The sequence below is a fragment of the Mus caroli genome, chromosome 11 (assembly GCF_900094665.2).
Source record: "Mus caroli chromosome 11, CAROLI_EIJ_v1.1, whole genome shotgun sequence".
NCBI lineage: Eukaryota > Metazoa > Chordata > Mammalia > Rodentia > Muridae > Mus > Mus caroli.
This window is the reverse complement of record NC_034580.1, coordinates 98,099,588-98,127,567: the sequence shown is the minus strand read 5'-3', so window position 1 is coordinate 98,127,567 and position 27,980 is coordinate 98,099,588. Positions and strand designations below refer to the sequence as shown.

The window sequence follows — 27,980 nt, the reverse complement described above, 5'->3', positions numbered from 1 at the left end:
CTGGCTGTCCTGGAACTCACTTTGTAGACCAGGCTGGCCTTGAACTCAGAAATCCGCCTGCCTCTGCCTCCCGAGTGCTGGGATTAAAGGCGTACAGAGTCTTAAGGAAGACTTACTCTTTTTATGTGACAAGTAGCAGAGTCTTAGTAAATGGTTGGAAAATGAATGAATGAATGGATGGATGAATGAATGAATAAGGTCTCATCTTGGGTAGTTTCCATCCCAAAGGTTAGTTTTTGCCTCTAAAAAATGGGAAATTTCAAGTGTGAAAAAGAAACTGAAAAAAGAAAGAACTCGAAACCTGAATAAGTGAGAAGCACTCTCTAGACTCAGGGAGACTCTAGTGCTACCCCAAACCTGACAGCACTGGTGCTTCTGTGTGGTTCTTAAGTTTAAGACAAAGACTTTTGCATCTGGCATCAAGACTGCATTTCTTCCCATACAACTCATGGAGAAAGTGATAGGAACTCTGTTAAGGCTATTTCTGGCTATATACGTACAGCATTGACAAATTTGACACCCTTTGCTTATGCATTTGGGCAGGAGCAAGCTGATGGAGGTTTATTGAGAGCTAAGATTCCTATGAGGTTTGCTTGGGGATGCTTTTCCTGTAGGTTGGTATCGTTTCTCCTGTGTGTGTGTGTGTGTGTGTGTGTGTGTGTGTGGTTTTGGAGACAGGGTTTCTCTGTGTAGCCCTGGCTGTCCTTTAACTCCCTCTATAGAGCTGCTGGCCTCAAACTCACAGAGATCCAGTTGCCTTTGCCTCCCCTGAGTACTGGAATTAAAGGTGCTGGACACCCCCTCCCTGCCACCTGGATTGTTGTGTATGATATTTATGCAATGTACCTTTGTCCTGTTTTCCTTAACTTTATTTTCTCACCAGAATGTCCCTCTTCTAGTGGAAAACCCAACCATGCAGACATCTTGCTTATAAACTTACAGTATGTTTCAGAAGTGGAAATAATTAATGATCGGACAGAAACCCCTCCTCCCCTAGCTTCACTCAATGTTAGTAAGGTAAGGCCTCCAGGACAGCTGTAGCTGTCTGAAATGTCGGGAAGGAGGGGAGGGTGCTCTCCGGCTTTTGGTGATGGACATTGTTCTTTTCTGCTTTTTTTAAAAATTGATTTACCATTGTGGTATTCTGCTTTTTTTCCCCTCGGGGTGGGGCAGGGACTACTCTTCTTCCCTTTTGAGTCAGGTTCTTGTGTATTTTATGCTAACCTTGAACTTAATATATAGCTAAGGGTGTCTTTGAACTTCAGATTTTCCTGACTCTGCCTCCCAAATGCTAGGATTACAGGCATGCTACCACACAGTTTTTGGAATGATAGGATCAAACACAGACCCTTTTTCCTGCATGCTAGGCAGGCACTCTACCAACTTACTTCTTCCCCAGCCTTTTTTTGGTTTGTATGAGACAGGGTCTCATGCAGCCTAGGCTGGCCTTGAACTTTGCTATGTAAACTTTGTAATAATTACTTTGAACTGAGATCTCCCTGACTACATCTCCTAAATGGTAAAATTACAAGTGAGTGCTACTATACCTGGTTTGGTATCTTTTCTAAAGTATATTTGTGTAACTCCTTCACACCCTTTTATTTCTGAACATTTTTGTTGCACCTTAAGAAATACCTTCAAACCAGGCATGGTGGTACACACCTTTAATCCCAACACTTGGGAGGCTGAGAAATGCAGTTCAAGGACAGTCTGGGCTCTGAAACACAGAGAAACCTTGTCTTGAAAAGAACTTGAAAAATAGGAAGGAAGAAAGAAAGAAAAGAAAAGAATAGGAAAGGAAAGAAAAGAAAAGAGAAAAATGGTGGTACAAGCCTGCAATCTCAGCCCTTGACAGATACAGGAAGTTCAGAGGTTTAGTTAGTAATCCTCAGCTGCAGAATGAGTTTGAGGCCAGTTTGGAGTATGTGAGACCTGACAAAGGGGGAAAATACAAGTATCTTGAAAGTTGGGCATAGTGGTACATGTTTGTAGTCCTAGCATGCAGGACGCAGAGGTAAGAGGATTGCTGAAAATTCAAGGCTAGTCTGGTTTATGTAGCAGACTCTAGATTGGTACAGTATACAAATAATAATATACATTATTTTGAGACAGGGTCTCACTGTGTATTGCTGATTGGCTCAAAACTTGCTAATATAGACCAACCTGCCCCTGAACTCATGGAGAGTGACCTGCCAAGTGTTTGGATTAAAGGCATGTGTCATCATACCCAACCTGTGTATATCCTATGTGTATGTGTTCAAGTGCTGGAGGCCAGAAGAGGGCATCAGATCCTTTGGAGCTGGACTGATAGGCAGCTGTGAGCCACCTGATGCTCAGATCCTCTGAAGAGCATCAAATGCTCTTAGCCACTAAACCATCTCGCCACCAGCCTCTACTCAATCTAATCTATTCTCAGATAGAGTTTAGAGCTAGCTTTTGTCCTTTATAAAGAACACCTGTGTAGATACATTTGGAGGCTAGAGGTTGACATAGAATGTCTTCCTTTTTTACTTTCATTTTAGTTTTGAGACAGCTTATTGAACCTGGTGATCACTAGACTGGCTGGCCAGAAAACTCCAGAGTTCTGTTTGTCTCTTCCTTAGAGCAACCACCACACCCAGCCTTTTACATAGGTCCTAAGAGTTGAAATCTCGGCCTCCTGTTTGTGTGGCGAGCACTTCAACCGATTCACCCCCCCCCCCTTTTTTTTTTTTGGTCACCCCCCTTTTAAACCCAGACTCTGTGTTAATTTTTGGTGGCATTGCTAGTAAGGGGTGTTGCCTGTTGACCTGTAGTTATGTGATGTGGGTATTTGTATATAATGGGTGAAAATTCAGGGTGTTTCATATATTAGGAGATTTGTGATATAAAACCTTTGAAAGCTATAACTCATATGTGGTGGCTCATGCCTTTAGTCCCAGTATTCAGGAGCCAGTCAGGTAGATCTCTTTTGAGTTCAAGGTCAGCTTGGTCTATATAGTTAAGTTTCAGGGCAGCCAAGGCTACAAGGAGAAATTTTGTATCAAATATTTGGGATATTTTAATCATTTTCATCTTGCATGTCCAAGTTGGTTTATGGGAACTCCAAGTCACATCTGTTGATCAGTAGTGATACCCCCAACCTAGCCTAGGAATGCTCTTCTAAAATAGCTGGAAATTTAACTACCAGGACTCAATAAACAGCACTTCTTGCAAGAACTCTGCTCAATTGGCCTAAAGTAATCTGCAGCCATGATTTCTTCTTGGGATAGGGTGTCTTCCCATCTGATAACTTTTAGCACAGTTGGGGCAGGTTGTGAGAGCGAAGGACATGCTTTTATTTTGATGTGGACAACAGTAGAGTAATGTGTCCTGGGTAAACTGTGCCCCATAACTACCTTCTGTATAGCTTTTTGTAATTACATGTTGTTCGTTTATTTGTCTAATGTCTGTCTTGTCAAAATTAATGCATATCATAACTGTTAGGCTCACTTTTTTTCCCCCTGATACACTACTGCTGTTTATTTTAGTACTGGGGCCTTGTGTATGTTCGGCAAGCACTCCAGCATTGAGCACACCCCTAGGTTCACTTTTGAGTATATTGCACAGAGTAGGTGCTTAATGGACAACGTGTTGGATGTGTGTTAGGCCTTCAGTTTAGTAGCAGCTGTCTGGGATTAGCTTGGTCTGCCTGAAGTTGTTCCCTGTAGAGGAGTCTTGTAATAGTGTGTGCTTTCTTGCCTCTCTGGGGAGTGTGGTGTGTTTGCTGCAGTTGAGCAAAGCAAGGAAACACTTAGGGAGCTGCAGCAGTAGATAGAGGCCAGGGAGTGGAGATTCCAGGGAGGTGCCACATGCTTGGCTTTGCTTTGCTTGCTGTCTTTCTTTCTGTCTTTCTTTCCTTCCTTCTTTCTTTTTTTAGTCATGGCTAAGGATAGAGTTGGAAGGGTCTTCGGTTTCATCTCAAGGGTAGTTATATTCTGGCTGTCCCAGATTTTGACGCTTGTAGATGTTTAAAGCCTTGGCTCAGTTAGATGCCTCCTACTAGGATATTGGAGCTCTTTAGGTGGCCTCTGTTACAGCTCATGAAATTTTAAATGATTTGAATGAAGTGATTTATTCCCAGGGTGTTAGAACTGCAGGCCGTTACCCTCTGTATGAAAAGTCTCTGCCGTGGACCTTACTGAATAGTAGTGATTATCGGAAAGAGGATGATTTTCTCAAAAGATAATGAAAAATAATAAGAGATTCCTGTCCTTGAGACCAAGTACCACCATTTAGAAGGGTTGGATGGTGTGTGTGGTGCTGTTCTGTGGATACCGAGAAGTAAGTCTTCGAGCACATAAACACATGCGCCATTACAGTAGAAGTCTTGATATTTAACCTCAGAGCGTAGCAGCTCTCACTTAGGTTTGTTTGTAGATCACCTTTGCTTTCAGTGCAGGCTTGGTGCTATTTAGTGTTGTTGGTTTGTTTTTGTTTTAAGTTATTTTGATTTTTTGAGGCAGGTTTTCATGGATCCCAGGTTGGCCTCAAACCCACTCTAGCTCAGGCGACCTTGAATTTCTGAGCTTTAACCTCCAAAGGCATGCACCACTACTTGGCTTTGCTGGTTACTCTTAATTATTTATTAACGTTGTTGTAAACTGGTTGATTACTGACTTTCATTTTAAAAAAGCAGCAAGAAGCACTTACTAGCTTGGGGAACACCGGAACTCTATTTTTTCTTATACCTGTACAGCTCATTTGCCTATTCTGGAAAAGATTTACTGGGAAGAGAAGTGAGGAACCAAAAGTTGGGTTAAGGGGTTTGGTTGTCTCTGGCTTCATGTCATTCTTCATATGCAGAGGTGTTTATGAGTAAGCTGTCTGCTTTTCTTCCAGACCGACCTTTCAGGATACTCTCCCATTCTACCTTGGAAACTGATTCAGATGGATTGCCCGCTGGGCTCTTACTGAACATGATCTGAGTGGCTGTTACACATTGCTTGAGTAACATGAAAAGCTGTGAGACTGAGCATGGAGCTCAGTGGTAGTGTGCTTACCTACCATGCACAAGGCACTGCTATTCGTTTGTTTTTAAGACAGGGACTCTTACTCTATTGTGTGGCTGTGTTGGAGCTTGCTCAGCAGACGAAGCTGGCCTTGAACTCAGATCGTCTTGCCTCTGCCTCCCATTTACTGGAATTAAAGATGTGTGTGCCACTACAGCCCAGCTTGTCTCATGTCTAAGAACACAGGTTTGGAGTTTCCCAATGTTAAAGGGTGTTTAAGCATGTGGGAGGGAAGTAATATTCTCTGAGGGGCCTGGAAGAAAGCCGATACAGTGCAGGGGGTCAGGGATCTATAGTCTAGGAAGCAGGTGCTATTTTGCATTTAACGACGTTAGTGGGAGTTAGTGGGAGATTCGTGTATGCTGGTTTATCTTCCTGACATAGCGCTCTACCTAAGTAAGTGCTCTCTACTTAAGTAAGCCTGTTGATACAAACCAGATAGCTGTTAGCATCAGTTGAGCAGGAAATGGAAGAGATGAGCTTTGAAAGGACATAATAGCTCACCTAGAGAAGGTATTAACTTGTGACTTCTGGAAATGAGCCAATTTGCTTTAGATCAACAGGTTCCTAGACGAAGAAGTCTTATGTCCAACCCTAGCAGTAGTATGGAAGAGGAAGCTTTGAGGTGACAGTGGAATTGTAGAAAGAAGTCTTGAAGGTCTTTGGGGGCCAGGCTGGATGGAGTTTGAATTTAGGGCCCAGAGAATGCTGGGCAAATGCTGAATTGCTAAGTGAGTCCTCCTTGTTATCTTCTCGATGGTAACAGACCCTGTTACGGTGTTCAGCGTTTCCTGATAGACTTTCAAGGAAAAGAACAAGAACATATACAAGTAATCATTATTTGCATTATAGCTCATTCTATTTTTTTCTTTTTTTTTTTGGTTTTTTGAGACAGGGTTTCTCTGTGTAGCCCTGGCTGTCCTAGAACTCACTCTGTAGACCAGGCTGGGCCTGGGAACTCAGAGATCCGCCTGCCTCTGCCTCCCGAGTGCTGGGATTAAAGGCGTGCGCCACCACGCCTGGCTCTTTTTTTTGGTCAGGGTCTTAGGTAAATCTTGACTGGTCTCCAACTCACTATATAGTTGAGGATGACTCTAAAACTTTTGATCCTCTTGTCTCTGCTTTCCAAGGATTTCAGGTATGTGCCAAAATGCCTGATTTAGGAATAATGGAGAATCAAATCTAGAGCTTTGAGCATGCTTCCATTCCTAGTCTCCTCTTCTACCCTTGGTATGGTTTCTTGTGTAGCCTAAGGTGGTCTGGCTTGGATTCATAATCTTTCTGGCTCAGCCTCTTGAACGATGAGCTTACAGGCATGCATCACAGTGCCAGGTTTTGGTCTTCAAATTGATTATTTCTTGGATTAATTTTTGGGACCAAGCTTGGAAAGGGAACAGAGTAGCAAAGGGAAGACAGCTGAGGGCAATGGTGTCTTTGTCATTCAGCTGGAGACTGGGGTTTGCCAGTTCAAGATTGAAGAGTATCAAGTCTGTACTAGCTACCACAAATAGCGTATAAATGATGGAGACATTTGCCTTTGGTAACTAGAACTAACTGGGATTTCTAGGACAGTGTTCTCACTTGGCGTGATTTATCAAGCATGTGCCTGAGTACTGAAGAACAGAGAGATCACAGAACCTGGGTGGCTGTGCTTTGCCAAAAGCCTGTGGGGTTCTTAAGAGACTTGACCCAGCCAAAGCCAACACACATTTTGTCAGGTGTCCAACCTTTTGACAATGTGATATGACATTATCTCCATATGTATTGGGCCCAATTCATAGTTGTTCTGGAAGACATGTAGCCCATGGGCTGAACACTGAACATGCCTGGAAAATGAGGGCATACGTGTGATATAAATCTCTTATACATCCTTGTGTGTTAGAGAGAAGATGGAAATGCACGGGTAATAAAGAAGTTACGGATTCACTTCCCTTCCCAAACCCTTGACTGTTTTGTTAGCTTTTTCAGATCTATTTTCCATGACTAGTAATCAGTTAGTGACCAAATCGGATCAGAGCCATGCAGATTGCATATTGGCCCCTGGCAGTAACGGTGAAAGAATAAATCTAGAGAGGTCAGTGAAAGTCAGGTTTGTTTGTTTCTTTCTTTCTTTCTTATTTCTGTTTTGTTTTGTTTTGAGACAGTTTTTCTTTATTGTCTTGACTATTCTAGAACTTGAAGACAAGGCTGGCATCAAATTTAGATCCCCCTGCCTCTGCTCAGCCCAGATTTCTTTTTATATATATATATAAAAAAAACTTATGCTCACTTTTTTTGTTTTGTTTTTGTTTTTCGAGACAGGGTTTCTCTGTGTAGCCCTGGCTGTCCTGGAACTCACTTTGTAGACCAGGCTGGCCTCGAACTCAGAAATCCGCCTGCCTCTGCCTCCCAAGTGCTGGGATTAAAGGCTTGTGCCACCACGCCCGGCCCTAAATTCACTTTTTAAGTGTGGTGAAGGACATACTGACTTAATTGTTATTTGAATTTTTCTAGCTACATAGCTAAGAATCAACATAACCTTGTAATTTTCTGGTGATTTGATGATTAAACTGGCAGATTTGAATACATTACTGGGCAGTTGATAGTTACTAGATTGTGGTCTGTTTGTGAGCCTAGCCCATTACCCCTTTATTGTATCTCTTTTTAAACATATAATTTGTTTTTATTTTATGTTCATTGGTGTTTGTCTGCATGTATGTCTGTGTGAGGGTGTCTCAAGCCCTGGAACTAGAGTTGCAAACAGTTGTGAGCTGGCACGTAGGGTGCTGGGAATTGGGCCGGGTCCTCTGGAAGAGCAGCTGATTCTCTTAATCACTGAGCCGCCCCTCCCCCACCGTTTTGACAGTGATATATTAAGGTATGGTGTCAATATCAAGTAGGATTAGAAGTATCCCTGGTCACCTTCCAGTTAGTTATGAGTATATAATTTTATTCCACAGTATTAGGGATCAAAACCATGGGCATACATATACTATGCAAGCACTGCACCCTCATCTCTTTGGTATGTGTATTTGGTAAATGGGGGAAGGTATATAAATGAAGGATGGGAAAAAGCCACAGGTTTTGAGCAATAAATAGTTTTCCCTCCTTTGAGTGCTGGGCATTGAACTAGGGTCTTTCATATATGCCTAGCATTTGCTTTCCCCTAACTAAGGAAACGTTTTCTGTTGGCTATAACTTTTTCTGGCTCCTAGAGGCTATAATCTTAGGCTGTAGTTTAGTCTGCCAGTAGGGTGGGTACCTGGCTGTAGGCAGATACTGTCATGCGTGAGTCGTGAGATGCAGTTGAGGAGTGGAGAGGAAGAGCTCCGCGATGCTGGATGGCAAGGGTTATGCCAAGTGAATGGTGCCAGACAGGTCAGTTTCCTATCATTGAGACTTGAGGGTCAACCTGACAGAGCCCTGGTAGAAGAGCCATTGCTCCAGATCAGAGCTGTGACTTTACCAGCTGACTCCAGGGCCCTTCTTAGACCACTAATTACCAAGGCACCTTCTCAGTGTCATGGGTGTGTGTGAGATGAAGAACTACCGCCTGCAGGAAAGACAAATTGCAAGCCAGTGTAATTGACAGAATTGGGCCATAAAATTTTATGTCACCTCTTTGACCCAGAGGTGACAGTTGACAGTATGGACTTTATGGTGGGTCCAGTGGTGGTATTGCTGTCAGTGTTAAGAGGATGGTCTAATTGGCTTAGTTTTCTGGCTAAGGACAACTAGCAGTGGGAGCTGTAGGCTAGCTTAGGGAAATGCTGGCCATTGCCCTGGAGATGAACAGTGAAGGATCCACACACTGTACCAAAAGTATGGTGTGGTAGAATGAGGAATATGAGTCTCAAATATGAATGTAAAGCCCAAGCCATCCTCCAATTTGTCTTGCTTCCTCAGTCTCCTAGTGCTGGGCTCAGATGTGTGCACCATGCTCTGGAAGGACTTGTAAGGAATTGTGTGACCATATAAGTCATTTAACTGCTGGGAACTATTAGCTTTAATTGGTTGTGTCTACCTTCTCTTTTGTTCTCCCTCCTTTCCAGGTACTGGGAAATGTCCTTTCCCCAAGGAATCTCACATTGGTTGGGAGTATTGAGGGATGGCAGCATTTTCGAGATGTATTCTGGTAATTGAATCCAGACTTTTGTGCATGCTAAGTGCACTGTCCCTTGTAGGTACAGATCTATGGTTATAACAGCATAGGGAAGGAGGCAACAATCCTTTTCCTGTAAAGAGTCAGGCAGGCACTCTTCTAGACCTTGTAACCATCCTGTAATAGACAAAGCTAGTCAGTGTTTCCTTTGTAGACCAAATCATAGCCAAAAAGCTATGATTGTGCTCCAGTAAAGTCTATCTCAAGCCGGTAGTTGGCTGGATTTGGCTCCTAGTTGTGGTTCATCGACCCTTGGCATACCGAGCTTAAGTGAAGGCTTTCCATGTGTGACCTTGGAAAGTCAGTGGCATTACTTAGCTTGTCTGTCTTTTCTGTCGCTGAGCTAAATTAGAAGTGTTGGAGAAGAAACTGGTCAAAGCTTTGGGAAGAAGCACTGAACACTGTGGTCCTGGAGGGGATGTAGGGCTTCATGCATGCTAGGCAAGTGCTGTACTGCTGAGCTCTGTCTGCAGCCCAGCACTGCCACATTGGACAAGAGTCCATGTGCATCCTGTGCTTCCTTCCTTGTAATTTGTGCGCATTGCTGTGGGTACAGGCTATGTGAGCGTGTGTGTGTGTGTGTGTGTGTGAAGACCGGATGACAGCTATGATGAGCAGTTGTCATTCCGCCATGGAGTCCTGGAACCTGCACCCAGGTCCTCAGGCTTGGTGATGATTGCTTTTACTTGCCCAGGTATGTTGCCAGTTTGGTGGTGGTGGTGGTATTGTTAGTGAGATGTTCCACTGTGTAGATAAGGCTGGCCTTGAACTCAAGATTCTTGTGCTTCCTTCATCCTGGTCACTGAGATTACATGTGTATGCTACCTCACCTGGTAGCTTTTTGTTGTTACATTATTATTTATTGGGTACATATCACATACACAATAAGCAATAATGTAACATTATGCTAGCTTGTTTGCATGCATGTGGAATTCAGAGGGCAACTTAGGGGAGTCAGTTCTCTCTACCATGTGGGTCCCAGAGATAGAACTTTTATTTGTTTGTTTGTTTGTTTTTGTTTTTCTTTTCTTTTTTTTTTTTTTTGGTTTTTCGACACCTGTCTCTAATTTCAATCTTTTTTTTTTTTTCTCTTGGAGACAGGGTTTCTCTGTGTAGCCCTGGCTGTCCTGGAACTCACTTTGTAGACCAAGCTGGCCTTGAACTCAGAAATCTGCCTGCCTCTGCCTCCCGAGTGCTGGGATTAAAGGCGTGCGCCACCATGCCTGGCGGTGAGATAGAACTTTTTATATATGTATAAATATATATTTATTTTGTCAGGTTTGCCACTAAATACATTTAGGAGCTGAGACACCTCCCTAGTCTTATTTGTTTTTTAACTCAGATATTTTTGGTCATCTTCTTCTTACTGTACAATATTTAGGGATTTTTTTTTTTAGAAGATACATTAGTGAACAAAAATAGGAATAAAATTTTATTAAAATCCAGCCTGGTGTACATCTGTAATTCCAGCTACTCAGGCTAAGGCTGGAAGACTTAGAGTTCAAGGTCAGCCTTGGCAGCTATGGGTCACACCCTCCCTCACACATGCCCCCAAGTCACTTTGGAGCCAACACTGGCCTTGAACTCTTGATCCTCCTGCCTCTACTTCCTGAGTGCTGGAATTACAGGCTTGAGTTCTCCTTAGCAGTTCATTTAGCAGGTATAAAATGGGTTTCTAATAGAGTGATGGCCACATGGTGGGTAATGTTTGGGGATGATTTTGCTGTTTAGCCCACGCTGGCTTGGAACTCATAATTGCCCTGCTTCCACCTTCTAAGGGCCAAGGTTATAGCTGTGCACTAGTAACTCTGGTTTGGATATGGGAACTTAGCCACTAATAGTGATCCTTTTTTACTATAATAAAATTTATATGAAAAGGGGGAAGAAGCAGTAAGCTCATTGGCTACAGGAAGGATTAGATTATATTTTTGTTATTGTTGTTTTTTTTTTTTTTTTTTTTAAGATTTATTTATTATTATATCTAAGTACACTGTAGTTGTCTTCAGATGCACCAGAAGAGGGCGTCAGATCTCATTACGGATGGTTGTGAGCCACCATGTGGTTGCTGGGATTTGAACTCAAGACCTTGGGAAGAGCAGTCGGTGCTCTTAACCACTGAGCCATCTCTCCAGCCCTATTGTTGTTGTTTTTAAAACAACCCATAAGCTGCCTTTTCTGTACCCATAATGTTAAAACAATATCTGATATCTGTGAGTGCGTTATAGCTCACCTGGAGCTATCTCAACTTCCTCACAGAGCTTCTTTAATGGCTCTGTGTTGAGCATCTGTTCTCTGAGAGAAGTTGTTGAGGTCACTTTCAGCTTGCATTCCACTTGGGTTTCTCTCTGACAAGAGACAGGGTTTGACAACAAACCTTGATTTCAGAACCTTAAGACTGGTAAATCAAAGGGTGGTGGCGCACGCCTTTAATCCCAGCACTTGGGAGGCAGAGGCAGGCGGATCTCTGAGGCCAGCCTGGTCTACAGAGTGAGTTCCAGGACAGCCAGGGCTACACAGAGAAACCCTGTCTTGAAAAAAAAAAAACAAAAAAAACAAAACTAAAGACTGGGAAATCATTGTCATTAGTACTTAAGAGCTGAAGTGGTTTCTGTTTCTGTAACTGCCAATGATGTTGGCAGAACCTGTGGCTTTGCTGTCACATGTTTGTGTTTTAAACCAATTAAAGATAGAATTTTGCCTGTAATATATATATTGACCGACTGGGCTCTGGTTCCCTGGGATGATTAGCAGTATATGGACTTCTTATTTTACTACTGTTGTGTGCATGATACTTGCATATGAGATTGTAGGTGTAGAGATCAGAGCACAGTTTTTTTCTTTTTAAAAATTTATTATTTATTTTTGTATGTAAGTACACTGTAGCTGTCTTCAGACACACCAGAAGAGGGCATCAGATGTCACTAAGGATGGTTGTAAGCCACCATGTGGTTGCTGGGATTTGAACTCAGGACCTTCAGGAAGAGCTGTCAGTGTTTGTAACCTCTGAGTCATCTCTCCAGCCCCAGAGCACAGTTTTGGGGGCATTTTTTTCCATTGTGGGTTCCAGGGATCAACCTCGGGTCACCAGGCTTTTAGAGCAAGCACTGTTACTCTCTCAGCCATCTTGCTGGATTCCAGATCTCTTATGTATCCAAATTTATAACCATTTCCAACAGTGATTTAGACTTAAGGAAAAAAATGGTACATTTTAAGAATTTATTTTCAGGATGTGTGAGTACTCTTTGTGGAGGTGAACGGTTTTCTGTTCCCACCATGTTAGTCCTACAGATTGAAACTCTAGCCAGCCTTAGAAACTCTCTTGTTTCGTTTGTTTTTGAGACAGGATTTTACTCTGTAGCCAAGCCGGCTTGGAATGCAGAACACTCCTGCTTTAGCTCCCAAGTGCTGAGATTGCAAGCATGGTTAGATTTAACTTTTTTTCTTTGTTTTCCTTTTCCTTTTTCTGTTTTAAAATTAGGCTAGATTTCACTTTCCTTGTTAAAGATAAATGTAGTTGTGTTTATTTATTTGTATGAATGTATTGGGGCATCCACGTGCCACAGCACTTATATGGAACTCAGAGGACAACTCAAGGGAGTCACTCTCTTCTTCCACACAGATCATCAGGTTTGGTGACAAGTATTTTTACCCATGGAGCCATTTGTCTCACTAGGTTGGTGAAACTGGGAGATAGAGTCTAGTGGTCAAGACACTTGCTGTGGGGTCTGCGCCCTCTGATTCAGCGTTATATTATATTCTAGGACACAGCTTCACGTGGAGGGCTGCAGCTTTTAGTTTCCAGCTGTCCAAGATTGTAAAGAGACCTCTCTCCCTCCCTCCCTCTCTCCCTCCTTCTCTCCCCCCTCTTTCCCTCTCTCTCCCCTCCCCCTTTGTCTGTCTGTCTGTCTGTCTCTAGCTTGCACATGTTTAAATAGACTGGGTCTTGCCATGTTGTTTAGTGATGCCACTTGAGCCTTCCTCCCAACAAACTGCGTCCACAGGTACCTGGCCCAGAGCAGTGGTTTACTGGAACTTTCAGGCCAGGAGCTCTCAGCTAGGAAAGTGAGGCCTGGGAATATTGATTTTGAGAGCATGTTTGTTGCTAGCTAAGAATGAGGATTTTCCAGCAGCTGTAGTAGCACAAGTCTGTAATCCCACCACGGAAGCAGAAGCAAGCATGAGGATTGCAAGCTCTGGGCCACCCTGAGCTACAAGTAGTGAAACCCTGCATCAAAAGGGTTTGGGGAGGGGGGGCTGGGGTGGAGAAAAGATGGCTCAGCTGTTAAGAACATTGGCTGGTCTTCCAGAGGACTCAGGTTCAATTCCTAGCACCTACATGGCAGCTTACACCTGTCTCTAATTTCAATCTTTTTTTTTTTTTCTCTTGGAGACAGGGTTTCTCTGTGTAGCCCTGGCTGTCCTGGAACTCACTTTGTAGACCAGGCTGGCCTGGAACTCAGAAATCCACCTGCCTCTGCCTCCCAAGTGCTGGGATTAATGGCGTGCGCCATCACCGCCCGGCTTCTAACTTAAATCTCAAGTGATCTGACACCCTCTTCTGGCCTATGAACACTAGGCATGCTTCTTGTGCACAACATATACGTGCATGCAAAACATCCATACACATAAAGATCAGTTACATTGAAAGGAGGAGGGGGTCCTATGACTGACTCCCATCTGAAGCATCCAGGAGTGAGGTTTTTAGCTACTCTGGTCTGCCCTTCTCCCTCTCAGACTTGCAGGCAGCACCAGCCATTGCAGGTGGCAGCTGCATTGCTGCCTGATCACTGTGCAGTGAAGTCAGGAGGTCACAGCAGCAGGTATTTTCCTGGCCTCTGCTTCTCTTGTCCTGTCAGCTGTCTCAGGCTGTTCATGCTTACAGTAAGAGTCCCCACAGCACCTGTGCTTTGTTGGGTGCATGAGTAAAGAAAGCTCAGCTAGGCCGGGCGGTGGTGGCGCACGCCTTTAATCCCAGCACTCGGGAGGCAGAGGCAGGCGGATTTCTGAGTTCTAGGCCAGCCTGGTCTACAGAGTGAGTTCCAGGACAGCCAGGGCTATACAGAGAAACCCTGTCTCGAAAAAACAACAAAACAAGAAAGCTCAGCTAGCAGCAATATGAAGTACACATTGCTTGGATTTTCTTGTTGTGATTTTCCCTTTCCCCTACATATCACCACAGGGTGTACAGAAGGTTCTGTGAACATCCTGGTGTTCACTAAAATCCCACGTTAGGAGCTACTTAGTGTGTATTTTAATCTTTTACATATTTTGTATGTGTGTGGGTACATATGCATGATGTGGCAGTCAGGACAGTTTGCAGGAGCTGGTTCTCCTTCCACCCCATGGATTCTGGTTATTGAACTCAGGTCAGTGGGGTTAGCAGCAAACGCTTTTACCCACTGAACCGTCTCACCAGGCCAGAGCCACTTAATACTGATGTTCTTTGTTTTGGCATCACGTTCATGTGGTTTTTCCTTTGCCCACATCAAGATGCTATTTATTATGAAGTGGCATCAGAAGGAAGCTCTGGTTTGTAGAAGTTACTTTGTTTTCCATGGGACTAATACACAGTGAGGTGGGGGGCACATTCAGGTTGACAGGTACATCACTTCAATTAAGCCACACACTACTAGTGACATGTACTTATGGTTTATGCTTTAAATTTGCCTGAGCCTGGTGTGCTCTTAAACATGGTGCTTTCTTATTTTTTTGAGGTGCTGACCGGCTCTTGTTTTGATTGGTAGCAAAGCCAGCAGCTAGCACTGATAATAATAAGCATAGGGTAGGTGGTACTCAAATGAACATTTTAAAATATACCAAAAACCTTATCTAGCTCCAGATTGTCGCTGGGCACCGTTGCTACTGAAGATTAGGACTCTCTTTAGTCGTGAACCATAAGTTTGCTAATTTGGAATACCTGGAACATAACGGTTTATAGTAGTGTAGGCATGTATAGATTTATTTGTAAACAAAGGTGAAAGAATGGTGTCCATTTGCTCTACAGAGGACTCCTCTGTAACCTCTGTGAGTGCCTTCCTGATGTTTGAGGAGCAAGATCATGATGATGTCTTCCCCCAACCCAACACGAAGGTTGATTGTTTCTTGTAGGAATAATCTCTATGCCTGATTGGGTCTTTTTGAGACAGGATCTCACAGATAGATCCCAGCCCCTGGAAGTTGCTATATAGCTGAGAATGACCTGGAACTTCTGATCCTAGCCTTTGTCACCTTACCCTGGTTTCTTCAGTGCTAGGGATCAAACCCGGTGCTTCAACTTACCGGGCCATTGCTGTATCAACTAAGATGCAGCCTCAGCCTTGTTGGGGCATCTTGAGAGAAGCTGACCTCATTGTACAGCTCTCCAGTGAAGGTGAGAGTTAAAGGCCTTTTCACATTGCCAGGAAACGCAGGTAAACTGCTGGCTGAAGGTGACAGGCTCTGGAGTAAGTGGAGGGCTCGGCAGCCTAATTGTAGGTATTGCGTCATAGAGTAGTTGAGTCCGTTGTCCAGGAGGTGAGGCATAGCTCAGGGAAGGAGCTGTGGCACTCAGGGGCTCTGGGAGGGGCCACTGCCCTCTGGTTTATTCTCCTTTCCTTGGAGACTTCATTTTCTGAGACATTGTTTGAAAAGTGAGATTCAAGGAAACCCCTCGTGGTTTGTTACCAGGGTTTTCTTGGTTCCTGAAAAGGCGTTGATTGTTGCTTAAAATACACACCAGCAGTTCTCTTTCCATAGAAGCTCTGTTTCCAAGCTGCAGGCTTTCTCACTTGAGTTGGAATTGACTTGCTCAGAGTACATTGACTCCTGTGAAGCTATAGTCTGCTGGGCCAGAACAGCAGCCAAGCCTGCCAAATAATTACTACACTGCTGTCATATTTGTACCTGTCTATATCTGGAGACCAGGTGATCTCTGGCTTCAAATCACAGGACAGGTTTGTCATGTTTCTGCTTTTACCTGGAGAGGCTAAAAATGAGAGCATGTGTGAGCGAGCCCTCTGTGATGACTTAAGTGTTCACTGTTACTGTGTGTACGTGGTGCCCTGCAGCTCTCTGACCTTTATATTGTATGTATGGGCTGTGTTCACTCTTGGCTTTCGGGTGCATTATTTGCCTGTCTTTCTTTTGTTGTTGTTGGCTTGTTTTTTGTTTTGTTGTGGTTTTTTTGAAACAGGGTTTCTCTAGTCCAGGCTGACCTGGAACTTGCTCTGTAAACCAGGCTGGCCTCAAACTCACAGAGATCCACCTGCCTCTGCCTCCTGAGTGCTGGGGTAAAGGTGTGCTCCACAACGCCCCCAAGCTGTGCCTGTTTTCCTTAACTGCCTTGTATAACACGGTTGCTTTGTCTTACACTGAAAATCTTTCTAGCAAGTAATATAGTGTAAGGTGGGACAATATAGGTTGACAGGGCACCCACCCTTGCCAGAAGGAGTCTGACATTTTAGTAGAATACCAGATTTTTCTAGAATTTCCTTTGTTCAGTTTGAGATTGATCCACCAGGGGGTAGTGAAGCAGCAGGCACAAGGTAGAATTCACACCATTCCTTTTTGTGCAGAGCAGAGTGGGGCAGAGCTGCCCCCAGCTCAGGTGAAAGTGGGTTAGGTTTACTCCGTCTTGGGCTATTAGATGAGCATATGGTGCTGGAGAAGCTGAGCATTGATTGCCAAGAGCTGGGTCTCAGCTCTTGTCTGTTAAAGTGCACATTGGTTTCTAAACCTGAGTTTAGTGCAGTAGTGGGTGACCTGTACTCTCTCTTCTTTAAGTAGAAGTGTGATAGTATTTCTCTCTGACTATCACTTCCCAGAGCCACCCCTGACCCTGTCACACTGCATGTCCCCATGCTCATTTTCCTGTTCTTTTTCACTGGAGTTGCCTGTGTTTTCACGCTCTCTTTGGGATGAATTTCTAACGTAGCACAGTACGTGTTTGGCACATAGGAAGCGCCCCCTCAGGAAGAATAGAAAAGAGGGGTGATGGCCAGGAACTGCATGCAGTAACTAGATGCTGTATTGGGGTGGGGGTGTTTCATTGGCTCTCAATCATGCTGACTCTAGACCAATCTTTGCTGACCTGCTTCCTCTGAGTTGGAAAGAATGAAGGGGAACACTTTTCTGAGTCTTTTCTTCTCTCCCTCACCCTAGCTTGCCAGCAAAGCACGGACGGAGAAGGAGGAGAAGCTGAGCCAGGCCTATGCAATCAGCGCTGGTGTCTCCCTGGAGGGCCAACAGCTCTTCCAGACCATTCACAAGACGTGAGTTGGGGGAGCATGGGTTCCTATTCCTAGAGCTGATACTGTCAGGCTGGCTGTTGGACAAAAGGCTTCTGGGTGGTTGTCTTGCTGAAAGTGTACCAGGGCAGCGAGGGTAGCTGTTGGCAGCATATTGGCATCCAGAGATGTGGTGCTTGGAGCTCCCTTTGCACAGAATACTGTGGTCCTAAATCAGTCACTGCAATCTTTCTGTTTGTGAAGACGTATTTGGGATTGCATTATTTTGTAAGGCTCTCTGTTAATAGTAATCCATAATTTAGAGCTCACAATTAGCTTCTTGTTTGTTGTTGCTACTGCCATCCTTGTCTCTAAGATAGCGTGTGGTTTTATTGAGGGAAGTTATATCACTTTCCCTACTTTGCCTTGGGACAAACACAGGGAGTTAGGAAGAACAGAAGGCAACCTTCTTACCTCCTCCTAAAACACATGTTGTCACAGCAGAAGTCATTGACTCTCTACTAGCTTCCCTAAGTGCTGAAAAGCTGGAACATTTGACACCCTCCTCAACCCCCCTTCCCCCACACACTGCCTTCTGTTACCCTGTTTAACCACCCAGTGTCTGATGCACAGATGGCAGCTGGCTGTAAAACTGTCTGGGGCCGGGTGTATCTGAGCATTTCCAGGTATGTGAAGGAATTCTCACAGTAGCATCAGCTGCCCTGGGATTCCCCATGTGTGAACTCAAATGGATCTTCCTGGTCTGGCAGGTGTTTACCTATGGTAATTGAGTGGGGCCAGTTGGAGTGCAGCTTGCATGGCTGAGGACAGAGGCTGGGTGGAAGCAAAGTACAGATCACTATTTCTAGAAGTGCTATTTTTCCCTAGGTCAAGGGTGAACAGATTATGCCGGCAAGACAGATCTGCCCCTTGTATATGTGTCATCTGTTGGCAGGTTTCTGTAGCTGCTTATGATCTGACACCGTCTAGAAAGCAGTTGGCAGCCTCTGCTCTAGACCTCTAAGTCGGTTCTAGTGGGTTAGGTCTGGTTGTTCATTTGTAACTTGGTTTGAGCTTCTGAGACTGCCACCAAATGTTTTATGATTCTCCAGGCCCTGGTGTTTCACACTAACACAGTTCTGGCCTCTCCCTAAGATAATGTGCATTAGTGATGTTGCTGTCCTGTCCACAGATGCCTGGGGGATGTTTGTTGTCTCCTCTCTGGCTCAGTAGTGAGCTGCGAACTTGGGGTCAGCCTGTTAGTCTAGTGGTGTTTTTTTCTCTCCTCCTCCTCTTCTTCTTCTTCTTCTTTTTTTTTTTTTTTTTTTTTTTTTTTTTTTTTTTTTTTGGTTTTTCGAGACAGGGTTTCTCTGTGTAGCCCACTTTGTAGACCAGGCTGGCCTCAAACTCAGAAATCTACCCATCTCTGCCTTTCTCTTCTTTTTCTAGACAGGGTTTCTCTGTGTAGCCCTGGCTGACCTAGAACTTGGTCTGTAGCCTGGTCTAGCTTTAAATTCATGTCCACCTGCTTCTGCCTGGCAAGGGCTGGGATTAAAGTTGTGGGCCACAGCGCCTGCCTCTGAAGTTAGTTCTTCATTAGATGAACTAATGGGGTGTCCCCAGGATGTCACAATTACCTGTATTCTTCTCCTTTCAGCATTAAAGACTGTAAATGGCAAGAAAAAAACATTGTAGTCATGGAAGAAGTTGTTATTACACCCCCATATCAAGTGGAAAATTGTAAAGGCAAAGAGGGGAGTGCACTGAGCCATGTACGCAAAATAGTAAGTAAAGCAGCCGTGGAGTTTCGGGTGTCTGTGTGTGTGTGTGTATCCCTTGGCCTTGGTTCTCCCTTGTCAGAGCAGGACACTCTGCTCCTGCAGTTGTGATGTCTCCTAGCAATGCTGCCTGATGCCCCTGCTCACTAGGCTCTGCAGCTGTGTCTTGGAAATGTGGGAGTAGAAACCTTGGTGGTATGGGATAGAGTGAGCAGTCAGCCCTGTGTCTTATAGCACATAATTGCAGAATTACAGCACAATTAATGATATAGGCTCTGAACCAGGTGGTTTCTTAACTGTAGGTCAAGAACTGTAGGTTCTGCTTTAGAGTGTAACAGTTGTAGAAAAACAACTTTTAATATCTGATGGTTTAAAGGCCACTGTTACAGCTCTTTGGTAGTTTTTTTTTTTTCCTCCAGTTTACTTCCTGGGTGTGTTTTGTATATGTATCCATCCATCCACCCGTGCATGGGAGTCTGTACACCATGTTTGTGTCTGGTGCCCATGGAGATCAGAAGTGGGCATTGGGATTCTAGGACACTGGAGCTTTAGCTGGCTGTGAGCTATCATGTGGGTGCTGGGAATGGAGTCAGGTCCTCTACAAGAACGAGTGCTCCTAAGCGCCAAGCCACCTCTCAGGCCTTCTCAGGCCTGCACTGTTGTGGATTTAGGGAGTACAGAGGACTGATCTTCCTACCCACTAGCTTTCCCTTCTGTATTCATGTCAGATAGGAAGGAGGGGCTTGAAGAGGTAGATGGCTCAGCAGTTAAGAGCACTTGCTGCTCATCAAGAAGACCTGAATTCTGTCCTTCGCATTTATGTAAGGCATCTCACAACTCTATTCTAAACTCCAGTGGACCCGAAGGCTTCTGACACCTGCACAGACATAACTAAACATAAGTAAAAATAAGATGGCGCAATTCATTGTTATAAAGGAAGGAGGAATTTTGGTGGTAATAATTACTCTATTTTATTACGTAGTAGTTTGTAGCTGCCCTATTAAGCCAGTCTTAGCTTAGCTGCCACACATGTGGCTGAAATAAGAGGTTTCTCCTGCCTGTCTTGCAGTTGGGGTGGGTGCAGGGAGCATTGGAGAGCAGCAAGCCAGGCAGCCAGGCCTGGGAAGCTTGGATCAGATTGTAGAGGAGAGGAGACCTTGTCTCCATTTCTGACTTGGCTGTTTGGTCTCTTGCAGGTTGAAAAACATTTTAGAGACGTGGAAAGCCAAAAGATACTGCAGCNTTCACAAGCCCAACAACCACAGAAGGAGGCTGCTCTGTCATCCTGAGTCCACAAACAGGGAGGACTCTTCCAGCATCCAGCCACAGCGATGGTGGTGGTGGCTTCAGTGGAGGCCGGCCNGGGGAGGGAAGGGATCCTATATTTCCTGCTGACTCTTATTAGGGTCAGTGTTTCAAAAAAAAANCTAGACTTGAACAAACACCCAACAAAAAAAGAGCAAGAGAATAATTTAAAAGTTGAATCATTANTTGACTAACAGACTTCGGCCCACCATGCCCTCCTCAGTCCTCTGAGCAGTCATCTTGTTAGTTTTATTTTTGCAAATTCCTTTTCACTCTGCCCTCCACTTGTGACTTTCCTTCCCTAGTCTGTGTCTGCCATCCTGATTTTATAAGTGGATATACTCGCCTTCTGAATGATTGAAAGAAACTTTTACATCTTTTCTTCCAAAATAAAAGTAACAAGCTGACTGTGATTCTGACGTTGAGACCAGAGCAGAAGAAAGAGGTCTCACTTTGAATTTTTCATTTTTTTTCTTTGATTTTTTTTCTTTCTTTTTTTGCACAGGGCATGGCTTGAATTAGTTTTATTTTTCTTAACTTTAAATATATATATGGAAATATATATTAAAATGTTCTCTAAGTATTTTCTGCTTCTTGCAGGTCTCTTTTTACTAGATCATGGCCACTCTTCCCACCTCATTCCTCTGAAAACAAAAATGTGTTGTCCTTTCTACCACCCGGCGATTAACTTGACTTAGTTCACAGCNAGGATCTCCTGCAGCCCTGCAGAGCCAGTGTGCAGTCGGGATTTGGCCTTGCGGGTCCTGATGGCTTTCTGGTCTTTAACTATATGTACCTGTCTCCCATTCGGTCCCAGCCTCAGGACTCCCTCTGCCCTTGTCTTCACGGTACTAGATGAACACTCAGCACTCTCCACCCGGGAGTCAGCCGCCCCTCCCCCCCTGTGCCTCTGCAGGAAGAACTTGCTTGCATGGCACATCTCAGCTCTCCTCCTCCTCCGGGCTGATTTTCTCTTCTAAGAACCTGGACTCCACCTACCCCAGTCTTTCTTAAGTCTATGTCCAGAGCCTCTAGCCCAGGAAAAAGCTTGAATAACTTCTAGTTTCTCTTCTGCCGTCCTCCTGCTCTTCTGCCCCCTCCTACCCCCTGAAATCTTACAAGCTGATGACAGTTTGTATGTGCTCAGCCAATGGGCAGAAAACCTGGAAAGAATTTCTGGACTTTAGCCCACCAGTTTGCCTGGTTTGATTAACCTGCTGAGAGCCGAAACTGGTACTTGTTGCCCCTGCACCTCCAGGGTAGTCTCCTGGGGCAGAGTGCCACCACCTGAGTATCAGGCACTGAGTGGGACGTGGGTGATGCTCATGTGACTGGCTAGAGCTTTGGGAGTAGGGTGGGGCTAATTTTTTTTTCTTTTTTCTTTTTTTTTTTTTTTTTTTTTTTTTTTTTTTTGGCCATGGTCTCGTTTCCCTTCCTTTTTTTTTTTTTTTAATTAAATAAATGGATCAAAATTAAATAATTCAAGCCCTGCCTTCAAAATGAAAAAAAAAAACTTTTTTTTTAAGTATTGTTTAGCAAAAACAATAAAACCCAAATTTTTTTAACCATCACTCATGTCTCAGGTTTGTGCATACTTTAGCACCCCAAATGAGGGGTCTGAAATGTAGAGGGGCGGGTGTGTCTGCTGAGCTCAGCCTTTGTATATTGCCTGCTTTTCTTTTTACCCACTCTTCTTACCCCCGAGAAGTCATTCAGAGGTGCGGGGTAAGGTGTGTTATAAAGAGCAGCTAGGGTCAGAGCGATGGATGCACAAGCCTGCTTACCCCTGTGTGAATCTTGGGAGGAGACCCAACTGCACATACAGACTGCGGTGTGCATGATTATGAACACACAAGTTTTAAAGGGGGGGGGACCCCAGGGTTTCTGTGTGTGTGTGTATGTGAGAGAGAGAGAGATTGATTGATTCATAGAGCTCCACGGTAGGTCGATTTATTGAGCAGCTGAAAAGAGAACCTGTGCCTCACTTGCTGTTGGCCAGATTCACAGAACAGCCTTTGATTTCATTCACACAGAAACGTAGACCTTAGGGAAGAGACCATGATAGATCCAGAGAGCCCAAGAAACACAGTTCAAGGTATTTGGACATGGTTGCGTGAACCTGTAATTTCAGCGCTCACGTGGCTGAGAAAGCAGGATTGAGAGCTCAAGGCCACTCAGGTTGTCTGTATAGTGAGTTACAGGCTAGCCTGGGCTATATAGGGAGTCCTGCTTCTCAAAATAGAAAGCCAACCCAAAAAGGGAGCAGTAGAGGCTTGACCATTGGGTATACCTGTCTTGGTCTTCTTTAGCCTGTAAGTCTGTGCCTGAAAGAAGTGTCAACTGGTGCGTGCTCCTTAGTTTCTAAAGGGAGGGAACTTTTCAGCCTCCATCCCAGAGGGGCCATCGTGAGGCTAGAGAGGCTAGGAGAAAGATTGAGAAGTGTGCAGTTAGAATCAACTCCTTACTCTTCTGTTCTTTGTAATTGGAGAGACATACCACCTACCCAAGACTTTTGCCAATTCTGAACATGGAAAATACTCAGCTAGAATTGGCAATAAATGCCTAGATGTTCTTTACAGGGTTTCTCTGTGTAGCCCTGGCTGTCCTGGAACTCTGTAGACCAGGCTGGCCTCGAACTCAGAAATCCACCTGCCTCTGCCTCCTGAGTGCTGGGATTAAAGGCGTGGGGCACCACTGCTCGGCTTAGATGTTCTTGATATAAATGCCCATGAAAAGGGCTTAGTCCTAAGATGTTTAAATTCAATGCTTGCTAGGTACTCAACTTCCATTTAGAATCGGGTATGGCATTGTATCACTAATCCAGCATTTGATAGGCTGAGGCACGATCATGAGTTCAAGGCCAGCCTGGGACATGTGATGAGACTCTACTTTAAACAAGGGTGGTGGTGAAACAAATAAAACCAAACTTTTTATTAAAAGTATGGGAGGGGAAGCAGAGCTGTTCATGTTAAGTGCCTGCATAGATGCTGGGAAACATAGTATATGCTTTTAACCCCTGAGCCATCACGCCAATGCCTTTTACTTTTGTTGTTGTTGTTGTTGTTTTTCGAGACAGGGTTTCTCTGTGTAGCCCTGGCTGTACTGGAACTCACTTTGTAGACCAGACTGGCCTCGATCTCAGAAATCGAACTCAGAAATCTGCCTGCCTCTGCCTCCAGAGTGCTGGGATTAAAGGCGTGCGCCACCACGCCCGGCTTCGGCTTTTACTTTTTAATTTATGTGAATGGGTGAGTTTGTGTATACCCCCTGTACGTGCATGTCTAGAAAGCAGGCCACAAAAGGGTATGAGGTTCTCAGGAATTGCAGCTAATATGATGACAAGCTACTGTGTGTGGGTTCTAGGGACCAAACCAGGTCCTCTGTGAGAAAAAAGTAAGCACTCTCAACTGCTAAGTCATCCCTCCAGCCCTTTGAAAAGGGCGTTTCAGGTGAGGCTCATAAGTGATCTGTTGGGGCAGATATGGTTCAGGCAGGGTAGGGGGCTCAGATCCCCACTCCTGTCCCTCATGGATTTTTCCTTTTGCTTTGAAGTCCCTGTGAAAGGAATTTGATTATTTGAAAAATAATGTGTGTTTCAACCCCCCACCCTCCACCAGCCCAGTGACTTGTCCACAGTGCCTCAGTTGTCTGTAATGTAGAACTGGGGCTGTCTCCAAGCCTTGATTAGTCTCATGGGCCCAAACTGTACTGTGAAGTTCCAAACTGACTCCCCGTGCATTGCTTTATTGGCTAGGTTTGGGGTACAGAGTCGTTGCCTTGTAGGTTGAGAGGACTTTGAAGTATTCAAGAATATTGTGCAGAAGTCTAGATCTGTGATGAAGTGTGTGCAGGCAACTTCACTGTGTCTCCTTGGCTTTGGGGCATTCATTTCCTCCTCACATAGACCCTGACATTTGATGATCATCCACTGCACACTGGTCTTTGGTGTGCTGGTAGTGTCCAAGGGTGATGCCCAGTCTGTTATGTTTGAGTCTGGGCACCTGATTTGTTTGTTATAAAGTTTGGAAACTTAGCCGGGCAGTGGTGGCGCTTGCCTTTAATCCCAGCACTTGGGAGGCAGAGGCAGGCAGATAGTTTGATACCAGCCTGGTCTACAGAGTGAGTTCCAGGACAGCCAGGGCTACACAGAGAAACCCTGTCTCGAAAAAAAAAAAAGTTTGGAAACTTAAACCAGCACCTTGACACTTTATTTATTTATTTTTTTTTTTGGTTTTTTGAGACAGGGTTTCTCTGTGTAGCCCTGGCTGTCCTGGAACTCACTCTGTAGACCAGGCTGGCCTCGAACTCAGAAATCCGCCTGCCTCTGCCTCCCGAGTGCTGGGATTAAAGGCGTGCGCCACCACGCCCGGCTTGACACTTTATTTTATTAAAGTTTTATTTATTGTATGTATGTGAGTATACTGTCGCTGTCTTCAGACACACCAGAAGGGGGCATCGGATCCCTTTACAGATGGTTGTGAGCCACCATGTGGTTGCTGGGAATTGAACTCAGGACCTGCTGTGCTCTTGACACTTTATATTTTCATAGTTTAGTTTTGCTTTGTTTTGTTTTTTTGAGACAGTTTCTCTGTATAGCCCTGGCTTGCCTAGAACTTGCTCTGTAGGCCAGGCTGGCCTGAAACTCAGGAGATCGGCCTGCTTCTCTCTCCTGAGCACTGAGATTAAAGGTATGTGCCACCACGGCCTGACTTAAGGCCTACTTTTTAAGACAGTGTATGTCTGCCTACTGAGGCCTAAAGATGGTAACAGATCTCTTGGAGCTCGAGGGGAGTTTGAGGTGTTTGTAAGTCACCCTTTGTGGGTGCTGAGAACCGACTTGGGTCCTCTGAAAGCCACTCTTAATCACTCGACCATCTTTCCAGTCCCCTCATTGACACAATTTTTTTTTTCCATTTTGTGTGTGTTGGGGGAGGGGGCACATGTGGGGATTAGAAGACAGCTTGCAGGAATTGGTTCTTTCTTTCCACAGTGTGCGTCCTGGGGTTAGAACTCAGATCATCAGGCTTGGGAATGGTCACCTTCGCATTCGGAGCCATATTGCTGGCTGCCCCTTAACACTTTAAAAAAAATTTTTTTAATTCGTACATGTGGTTGTGGGTGTGTACCTGCCATTGTGCAGCTGTGGAGGTTGGGGAACAAGAGTGTACCAGGAATCAAATTCAGATCGGCAAGCTTGGTGGCAACAGTCTACCCGCTGAACCATCTGACCAGTCCTTCCTAACAGCCCTTCCTAACGCTGCTGAAGCTAAGAAAGTCTGTTTCCGAATCTGTTCTTGGAGCAGGCCAAGTTTGTTTTCCCCACTGTCCTGGCATTCCAGTTGCACACATTGGTTCATTGTCTGCCTTGGTGCACACGCTCCTTGGTAAGGAAGAAATGACATAGTGGATGCTGCGGAGGTGCACTCCTATAGTTCCAGCACTAGGGAGGCAGAGGCAGGAGGATACCTGAGTCTGAGGCCAGCCAGGGCCTGTTTTTAGAGAAAAAAGCCATTTTCCCTGTGAACTACCAAGGATGGCACTGTGAAACGCTGGAACCTGGATGGATGCGGGTTCGATCTGGAGGGTGGTTACATCCACGTGATGAGCTTACCTTTTTCTGTCTGCATCAGAGTTCCCCCTAAAGAAACTTGAAATCTCCAGGCAGTGGCGGCACGTACCTTTAATGCCAGTGGAGGCAGAGGCAGGTGGGACCCGGTAAGTCTGAGGCCAGCCTGGTTGACAGAGTGAGTTCCAGGGCAGCCAGAGCTACACAGAGAAACCCTGTCTCAAAAAACCAAACCAAACGAGCTTGAAATTCCAGTGTGCTGCCTCAACTTTAGGAATCATGTAGTGATCAGTGATAGCACCTTACAGGGAAGAGGGCATCCATACTGCTCTGCTGTTCTAACCAAACCCACAAAAGTCATACATGGTGGCTTATACAGGAACTTAAGGCAAGTATTTTTCACCTGTCACCGCAAAGTATTAAACCTATTGTGTCCTTTGCCTTAAAGATTGAATTTCTAGAGGCTGGACAGATGGCTCTGGTTAAAAGCACCGACTGCTCTTCCAGAGGTCCTGATTTCAATTCCCAGCAACTAACTACATGGTGGCTCATAACCTTCTGTAATGGGATCCGATGCCCTCTTCTAGTCTGAAGACAGCTACAGGATACTCATATATATGAAATAAATAAAATCTTTTTTTTTTTAAGATTGATTTTTCTAGAGTCTTAAATAATCTTCCTGCCTTTTGCATTTCTGAAGATGCAGCCAACTTCACTGTCAAAAGAAACTTGCCAGTCCCGTCCCATCCCGTCCACTCCCCCACCCCCACCCCCCTCTGCCCAGGCACAGAGCCTATGACTGACTCAGTGGTGTGCTCTGCGTTTGTTTGGCTCCTTGTTATCCTATGAGCTGTGCTTAAGAGGCAGCTGCAAACCAGTGGTGGAGGCGGTGGCAGCGCACCCCTTTAATCCCAGGCACAGGCAGGATCTTTGTGAGTTTGAGGCCAACCTGGTCTACAAAGCGAATTCCAGGACAACCAGGGCTACACAAAGAAAACCTGTCTTGGAAAAAAAGGAAAAGAAAGAAAGTGATCCAAATATTTTAAACAAGATCTCTCTAGTCCTTGCTAGTATCAGACTCACAGGTATCCTGCCTCTGCCTCCCCAGTCATAGAATTGTAGGAGTGTACCGCCTGCCTGAAGAGGGCATCGGGTTTCCCTGTAACTGGTTGTGAGCCACCATGTGATTGTTGGGAATTGAACTCAGGACCTCTGGAAGAGCAGTCAGTGCTCTTAACATCTGAGCCATCTCTCCAGCCCCACACATTTGTTTTTAAGATCACCTTTTATGCAGCTAGGATGCAAGTTACTTCCAATTCCAGCTTGCATAATGCAAAATTTGAATTTTTTATTAGGTATTTTCCTCATTTACATTTTTTTTTTTTTAAGATTAGTTGATGTGTATAAGTGCTTTGCCTGCATGTGTGACTGTGTATCCTGCATGCTGGTGCTTGAGGAGGTGGTGAGCCTCCTTGTGGGACTAGGAATTGAACCCAGGTCCTTTGCAACAAGTGCACTCAACCGCTGAGCCAACTCTCTAGCCTTGGATTTTTTTTTTTTCTTTTGTGTGTATGGTTGTTGTGCCTGCATATATATCTGTCTGTACACCATGTGTATGCCTGGTTTCACGGAGGCCAGGCCAGATGGCTGTTGGATTTCCCTGGAAATGGAACTCTGGATAGTTGTGAGCTACCAATGGATGATAGGAATTGAACCTGGGCCTTCTAGAAGATCAACCAGTGATTTTAACCACGGAGCCAATCGTAGCCTCTGAGTTTGAGTTTCTTTCTTCCTTCCTTCTTTTCTTCCTTTCTTTCTTCCTTTCTTCCTTTCTTTCTTCCTTTCTTTCTTTCTTCCTTTCTTCCTTTCTTTCTTTCTTTCTTTCTTTCTTTCTTTCTTTCTTTCTTTCTTTCTTTCTTTCTTTCTTTCTTTCTTTCTTTCTTTCTTCCTTCCTTC

General features: G+C 44.7%; 1 protein-coding gene across 1 annotated transcript in view; it reads left to right on the top strand.

Annotated features, from left to right (window-relative positions):
- Lsm12 (LSM12 homolog) overlaps nt 1-20,579 on the top strand; it is a 22,013-nt gene extending 1,434 nt beyond the window's left edge. The window contains exons 2-5 of the mRNA XM_029484068.1: nt 884-1,017; nt 17,311-17,420; nt 19,033-19,159; nt 20,350-20,579. Of these exons, the coding sequence (XP_029339928.1) occupies nt 884-1,017; nt 17,311-17,420; nt 19,033-19,159; nt 20,350-20,442 (464 nt within the window). The 3' untranslated portion in view covers nt 20,443-20,579. The remainder of the gene's footprint in view (nt 1-883; nt 1,018-17,310; nt 17,421-19,032; nt 19,160-20,349) is intronic.
- Nucleotides 20,580-27,980: the final 7,401 nt, after the last annotated feature.